Consider the following 7,907-nt stretch of genomic DNA (forward strand, 5'->3'; position numbering starts at 1 on the left):
CTGATAACGTATTATAAAATAAACGGGATACACTAGAATATTGAGCTGTATGTAAAGTAAATGAGACACAACATTTAACGAGGTTTGGCCATACCCCCATGAGTGTGTAGGTGATAACCCTCCAAGATGTGGCTGACAAGGAATCCAATATGTGAGCTCCACCCATTATCTTTACAACATTGTGATCACCAAAAATGTTCCCATAAAATTTTTCTTACGCTGTCTTTTCAGATTACGCAAGAATGTTTGCCACTCCTGTTGAAGTGAGTCTCCTAATTAATCAAGGAGATTTATTTCCTTGATTAATTAAGGGATTTACTTTCCTATTTTATATAGTTGTCAAATCATTGTATAATTAGGAGATACTTTCCTAATTCTTTACTGTATCTAATTCCTTGTAAAGCACTCATGTAAACTCTTATATATACCTCCTTATGGAGATGAATAAAATAAGAACGTAACATATTCAAAACCATATTCATATTTTAGCATGGTATCAGAGCAATCGATCCTCGGTTGTCTCTAAATTCTCATATCAAAATTTCTCCTCCCCTCCTCTTCAAAGGGGGGAGGGGGAGTGAAAAAAGATCTGTTTATCTTTCACATGGAGATTTTGCCTCTTTCTTGACTTCGACATACCCTTCTCTTCAGGGGGAGAAGAGGATTGAAGAGAAGTTTCTATGTTCTTAAGCCGTGTTCACAGGGTTTCTGTGTTCTTAAGCCGTGTTCACAGGGTTTCTGTGTCCTTAGCCATGTTCACAGGTTTTCGGTGTTCTTTAAACTCCTCATATCAAATTTCTCATATTTAATCCAAATCCGAATCCGAATCTGAATCTGAATCCCAATCCCAACCTTCCAACCTGAATCCGAATCCGAATCCAAATCCAAATCCAAATCCAAATCCAAATTCGAATCCAAATCCGAATCCCAACCTTCCAACCTGAATCCGAATCCAAATCCAAATCCAAATCCGAATCCGAATCCGAATCCGAATCCCAACCTTCCAACCTGATTTCGAATCCAAATCCAATTCCTACATCAAATTCATACATCAAATTCCTAAATCAAATTCCTCATCTCGTATTCCTCATATTTCCATATCTAAATCCTCGTATTGAATTTTCTTGAAACACAAACTTTGAATCAAATCCCTCATCTCGTATTCCTCATATTTCCATATCTAAATCCTCGTATCCTCTTATCCTGAAACCCTAAACACATCTTTTTTCTCTTATTCTTAAATCCTTCCGCTGCCATGGACATCGTTTCCCAAACCACCGAATCCACTTCCTCATCCCCCCTTAGTTCTTCGAACACGGAGAATCTGCTTCAAAACTACCAGTTGCCAGTGGAAAACGACTGGTAGTCAGAGAAGCTGTTTCAAACCGATCGGTTGCCAAAATTCAGCGACCGGTCACCAGAGGAAAACGATCAGTTTTCTCCATGCTGTCAAAATCAGGAGGAGGAAATTGAACCGTCTTATGAGATTTTGCCCGCTTCAGCTCCAGTACCACACCACCCATTGAGATGAATCACAAGTTGTGTGAAAACATGGACCAAGAACCAACCAATAAGGAACAGTTTCAAACGCCTTGTTGGAAGGTTGATATACCTGGCACACACAAGACTAGATAGTGCATATGCTGTGAGTGTGGTTAGTCAGTTTATGCATTCACCCAGTGTTTCTCATATGAATGTTGTTGATCGAATCTTAAGATACTTAAAGTCAAGTCAGCCATTGATATTGCCCATAATCCAGTTCAACATGATCGAACCAAACATGTTGAGGTGGATAGACATTTTATCAAAGAAAAAATTGAGAAGAAGACCATCCGCTTATCATTCATAAAATCAGAAGATCAACTGGCAGATATCTTAACCAAAGCTGTTTGTGGCAGAGTATTTCATGACTCACTTACCAAGTTGGGCATTTGTGACGTATATGCACCAACTTGAGGAGGAGTGTTGAAGTGAGTCTCCTAATTAATCAAGGAGATTTATTTCCTTGATTAATTAAGGGATTTACTTTCCTATTTTATAGATTTATTTCCTTGATTAATGAAGGGATTTACTTTCCTATTTTATATAGTTGTCAAATCATTGTATAATTAGGAGATACTTTCCTAATTCTTTACTGGATCTAATTCCTTGTAAAGCACTCATGTAAACTCTTATATATACCTCCTTATGGAGATGAATAAAATAAGAACGTAACATATTCAAAACCATATTCATATTTTAGCAACTCCCATTCATATAGGCTACCTACGTACTGTTATTAAATGAATGGAATATGAGTTGGTAAAAGTTGGAGGTTGGGCCGGCCCTGGGTGATTTAAGGCCTAGGGCCAAAGTTTAAGAATGTGCTCTTTATAAACAAATAAATAAATAAAAATCTAATTTTTTTATCGCCAAAGTTTAAGAATGTCCCCTTTATAAACAAATAAATAAATATAATTATAATTTTTTTATCAGACAATAAATTTTATTAAAATCATAAGAGTTTACAATCGATAATATAGAACACTTTGGGCCTCATTAAAACCTTGTTTGAGGAAAACCCAAGGAGAACAAAACCTCAAATGAAGGAAAAAGAGTACCCAATTGAAAACATTACAATCAACAACAAATTAACTTGCATGTCCCTATGCATCACCTTCATACGCACCTACAAAATAAAAATAGCAATGAAATCCTAATCACAAAAGATCATTTAAAATGTCTTCTTGTTGCAGTTTTAGAAGCAAAATCATCAATTATATTATCATATTTAATGTTTTTCAACATATCTCTTTCAATGCATAATATAGCGAGTCCATTTATTCTATCTTGAGCCATGGTGGTCCGCAAATAAGATTTTAATAAGGTTTTGATACATACTTGCAATGCTCCCTATATTTCTTTGGTATTTCTCACGGTGATTTCAATGTTGAAATTTCAACATTTTTATTTTATTTTGCAGGGCAACTAGTCGAAATTTTAATCGAAATTGTAATATTTTTCTGCTTCTTTTTTCTGTTTATAGTAGGCAAGGCTAACTTTGAAAGATGGTAATCATGAAGTTGAAGATGAATTCCTTTTGAGTCTCACAGAAAAATACATACATAGAGAATTTGCTCATCTTCAAACTTCACTTTCAATTTCACGTTTGTCTACACAGACAGATATTGGACTCTACCCTACACTTTTTTCAGCAATCTATCACCTTGTTGGAAATTTTTAACATTCTTTCATGCACTTTAAGGGGCCAGTTTCTTTTTAGGCCCCAACAGTTTGGTGGTTGCTAACTAGTTTTTGGTTCTTTTCTTTCTGGACACTTTGGTTGTTAGTAGGTCGGAAGTGTTACTTTTGTTGGTTTGAAAACTTAATCAAATGCATAACATAGAAGTTTTAACATAATCTGTTGGATTACATGAGTAATCGATTCATGAATATTAGTAACACGAGTCGTCACATACACATAAATAATTGTTATAAATCAACGTTTACAACCGTTCACGTTGACAGGATAGAGCTACAACCGTTAACATTGCATCAGTGCATAAACAATTAGTATTCATATATGTGTGGTCCTATGTTTAAAAATTCTTCTGGTTTTGAAAACTTGCCAACTTGTTGATGATGATCATGCCAAATGGTGCAGAGAGGTTAGCCTGGGTCCTGGCTGATGTTAGTTCTTTTGCCACAAAATCCATGGTCGGTCTTGACTCTGCATTAGTGCGCGTACATGCCAAAGCCATGGTTACCACAGAAGCCACTGCTGCTGCTGACTGACCGGGAGGAGGCCTTAGTCGTTGGTCTAACAAATCCTTCAAAAGCAATTCTGCATTTTCTGGTAATGAGACTGATAGAGAAGCTAAAAGCTCCCCAGGATGCCTTCCCATCATTATTTCTAATGCCACCACTCCAAAGCTGTACACATCACACGTATCCGTCACACGCATTGTGAAAGCTAGCTCTACATGCACATCAAAGCAACAAAATCAACCAACATTTTTCTATCATAAACAATATGTCAATATAAGTCATGTATAAATTGAATATTAGTTTGTTGGATTTTACCTGGAGCCATGTAGCCGTAAGATCCAGCTACAGAAGTCCAATTTGATGAATCTGTGCTCAACAACCTTGCAGTTCCAAAATCCGATAACCATGGCACGAAACCCTTCTCGAGTAGTATGTTGTTCAAAGTTATGTCCCTGTGAACAATTGGAGGAGAGCAGTCATTGTGCAAGTAAGAAATTGCATGAGCTAGCCCTTGCACAATTTTCACCCTTGTTCTCCATCCAAGTTCTGCTTCCCCTGTCCCATACAATACTTTTCTCAAGCTACCTCTCTCTGCATATTCATACACCAAGTACAAGCACTCCCTCCATGAACAGAACCCATAAAGCTTTATTATGTTTCTGTGCCTCACTTCTGTCAAGGTTCGTATTTCATTCCCAAAACTCTGGCGATTTATTTCTGGAATGTCACTAGAGTCTGAAATGTTCAGCTTCTTAACTGCAACCACTTTTCCCCTGCCCAACACAGCCTTGTAGACACTCCCAAATCCTCCTTTTCCAATGTGGTACTTCTCATCAAAGTTCTCTGTTGCCTTCACAATTGCACCAAATTTGAAGTTTCCGTATCTTCCCCATATCCCTGAATCAAAACTCTAAGACATCCTAGGACTTTCAGTTTCCTTTGGTTTTGATTTGCGGCAGAAATTTAGAACTACAGCAGCACTTGTAGTTGCAACCACTAATATTAAAGTACCAGAAACCAGGAGTCCAAGATGAACCTTGTTAATCTTGTTGGACTTTCCGCGATTTGAGTTGCATGGATTTAGTCCCTCTGTATCTCCACATAAACCATCATTTCCAACAAAGGCATTTGAAGGCACTTTTCGAAAAGCGTCACCAGTTGGGATTGGACCAGTCAAGTTATTGTAAGAGAAATCAATGCCAAATAGACTGTCCATTTGGGAAAATGTTTCTGGGATGCTCCCTGAGAGATGGTTATGTGAGACATTAAGAATCTGCAGATGTTTTAGTTTAGCCAGTTTTGCAGGAAGCGATTCTGAAAGTGAATTGCTGCTGAGGTCCAACAAGTACTGCAAGGGCAAATTACCAAGCTCTGGTGGTATTTGACCAAATAAATTGTTGTGGCTCAGATTTAAAGTTGACAACCTCTCAAACTTACCAAGCTCTGTGGGGATGTTTCCTAACAAATTGTTTTTGGATAAATCAAGTTCCCGGAGATTAGTCAAATTGCTTAGACTCTTGGGGATGTCTCCTGTCAAATGATTCTTGCTCAGATTGAGCTTGTACAGTAGGCCTAAGTTTTCCAACTGAGCCGGAATGTATCCAGTCAAGTCATTAGAGTCCAGGATTAGTACTCCCAATTTGCTCAACTTCCCAAGCTCAGATGGGATTTGACCAGAAATTTTATTTCTATCCATCAATAAGCGAATGAGACTTTCACATTCTCCCAATTCTGGTGAGATTCCACCAACAAATTGATTATTGCTGAGAAAAACAGAGTTAAGATTAGGATGAATACCAAATGAATTTGTAATGCTTCCCGTGAATTGGTTGTGACCAACAGCAACCTTTTGTAGTTTTGAACAATTTCTCAAGCACTTTGGCAATGACCCAGAGAAGTTGTTATCACCTACAGACAATTCTTCCAGAGCAGAACCGCTACACAATTCTGGTGGCAGCTCTCCTGTAAAGCTGTTGTCCGAAAGGCGCAGAATGCTCAAATTAGGACTGTACCTGCCAAAATCCCTTGGAATGCTTCCCGAAAAATTATTGGTGAACACAGAGAATGACTTTAATTTAGTAAGCCGATAAATGGTGCCTGGCAACTCTCCATACAGGTGGTTAGTGTCTGCATCAAATTCCTCCAGCGACACCATATTTTCAATCTCTGGTGGAATCATCCCAGTGAGATTGTTGAAGTAAAGGTAGACTGTCTTAATATTTGTGAGGTTCCACAGTGTCATAGGAATTGGCCCTGAGAGCTGGTTTCCTGAAAGAGCCAATTTTGTCAAATCTTTCAAGTTACCAATCTCTGAAGGAATTGATCCAGAGAAGTTATTGTTGTTTAGAAAAAGGTAGTTGAGCTTTGTCAACAGGCCAATTTCTGCTGGAATATTCCCACTGAACTTATTGTTTTGAAGTTGCAAAGATTCCACTTCAGTCCAATTGGAGATAAGGGAAGGCAGGATGGGACCCGTAAGATGATTTTCAGATAAACCCAATTCATTGATGTTGTTCAGATTGGACAAGGACAGAGGCAATTCCCCATTGAGTTTATTGGAAGCCAGGGCCAAGTAGGTGAGGTTGGTACAAAAACCAAGTTCAGAAGGGATTGAAGAGTTTAAGAAATTGTTTCGAAGATCAAGGTACCGCAGCTCTCTGAGTTGGCCTATAGAAGATGGAATTGGGCCACTGAACTTGTTCACTTGTGCATGAAGGTGTTTGAGCTTGGAAAGTTTGGAAAAGTTTTTTGGAAAGGGTCCTTGAAACAGATTGTTAGTGAGATTGAGATATTCAAGTTTGGAGAGATTGTTACATACTGCTTCTGGTATTTGGCCAGTCATATTAGTCTGAGACAAGTCAAGGAATGTCAAGTTCCAGCAGTGGGATATGAAATCTGGGAAACTTGAATTTAGAAGAGTATTATCATGAATATCAAGGTAGGTCAATGAAGGCATGCCAGAAAACTTGGACCAATCAGGAGACATAAAGATGTTTGATGCAAGGTCCAAGTACCGTACCTTTTGGAGATGGCTTAGTTGATAAGGGATGGCACCATAGAGACTGTTGTTGTGGAAACTCAAGTACTGCAGCTCTGCTAGCCTGCCTATCTCAGATGGTATTTCTTGATCAAAAAAGTTGTTGCCCAAGTCCAAGAATGTGAGGCTGGTGAGGTTGCCAATGGAAGATGGAATTTGTCCACTGAAATTGTTGCTGAAGAGGTTGAAGTGAGTGAGATTGGGAAACCGGATGAAGTCGAATCGGCTTAATGTTCCAGTGATGTTCATGTTGGAGAGGTCTATTTTGGAGACTGTTCCAGTTTTGGTGGTGTGATTGCCGCACGCAATGCCGGTCCAGTTGCAAAGGTTGTTGATGTTAGTGAGGGACCATGAATGGAGAAGTGAAGGTGGTGGAGGAGAAGAAGAAGAAAAGCTTCTCTTCCATTTGATCAGGGCCTCTGCCTGTGCTCTTGGTGTTGGAGATGATGATGCGGTTGTGATCAGTGGCAATGAGGAAAACATGAAAATGTGAAAGAGGAGGGAAAGAGGTTTCTGAATCATCGGCATGGTTTGGACTTGCATTTGCTTTAGTGTTGGATCTGTTTTGAGTTTGTCAACTTGTGACAAAGTTTGGGAATTGTTGTCGTGGATGGTTCATTTCTTAGATGCATGCATGCTTCCTTATATAGAGAAGAAGCACGAGTTACACATCTCACTTGGACTCTCCCATTAATTTGTTTCACACGCACAATTTCGGCTTATAACCCATTTGGAACTGGATTTCACATGTGAAAATCATTTTTCGCCATCACATGTTTTTGGCTTTGAAAAGGTAACCGTCCACAAAATTATTAGCATTAAAGAAGCCACTAGGAAAGCAGAATGATAGCCACTTCCTAAATAAAATTACATTATTTTAGTTGCAAGCTTTGGCTTACGTATTTTAAAGCTTAAAAGGCAGAGCAGCCAGTTAAGTGGAATTACTATTACTCATTATTTGGCTTATCAAGTTAAACAAACATTAAGTAGCTAAAGTGTGTGAAGCAACTTATTACAATTTACAAGTCTATGACATTACTTTGTCGTCCATTCATATTTTAACAAGTGAGTTAGTATCACCATCAGTGACGGAGCTAGAATTCCTAACATGGAGGGGCCAAAA

The 7,907-nt window shown here is 38.5% G+C and overlaps 1 protein-coding gene and 1 pseudogene across 1 annotated transcript; both read right to left on the bottom strand.

The window, feature by feature from the left end:
* Positions 1–3,563: 3,563 nt before the first annotated feature.
* LOC148292373 (putative leucine-rich repeat receptor-like protein kinase At1g35710) lies at positions 3,564–7,270 on the bottom strand. The gene is made up of 2 exons (XM_088245159.1): positions 4,063–7,270; positions 3,564–3,958 (listed from the first exon to the last, which is right to left on the bottom strand). Exons 1-2 carry the CDS (start codon positions 4,070–4,072, stop codon positions 3,579–3,581), a joined length of 390 nt encoding a protein of 129 aa, XP_088101285.1. The 5' UTR covers positions 4,073–7,270; the 3' UTR covers positions 3,564–3,578.
* Positions 3,966–7,327, bottom strand: LOC148292374 (uncharacterized; annotated as a pseudogene).
* Positions 7,328–7,907: the final 580 nt, after the last annotated feature.

Source organism: Prunus avium, chromosome 8, assembly GCF_965620075.1.
Source record: "Prunus avium chromosome 8, drPruAviu1.hap1.1, whole genome shotgun sequence".
Lineage (NCBI taxonomy): Eukaryota > Viridiplantae > Streptophyta > Magnoliopsida > Rosales > Rosaceae > Prunus > Prunus avium.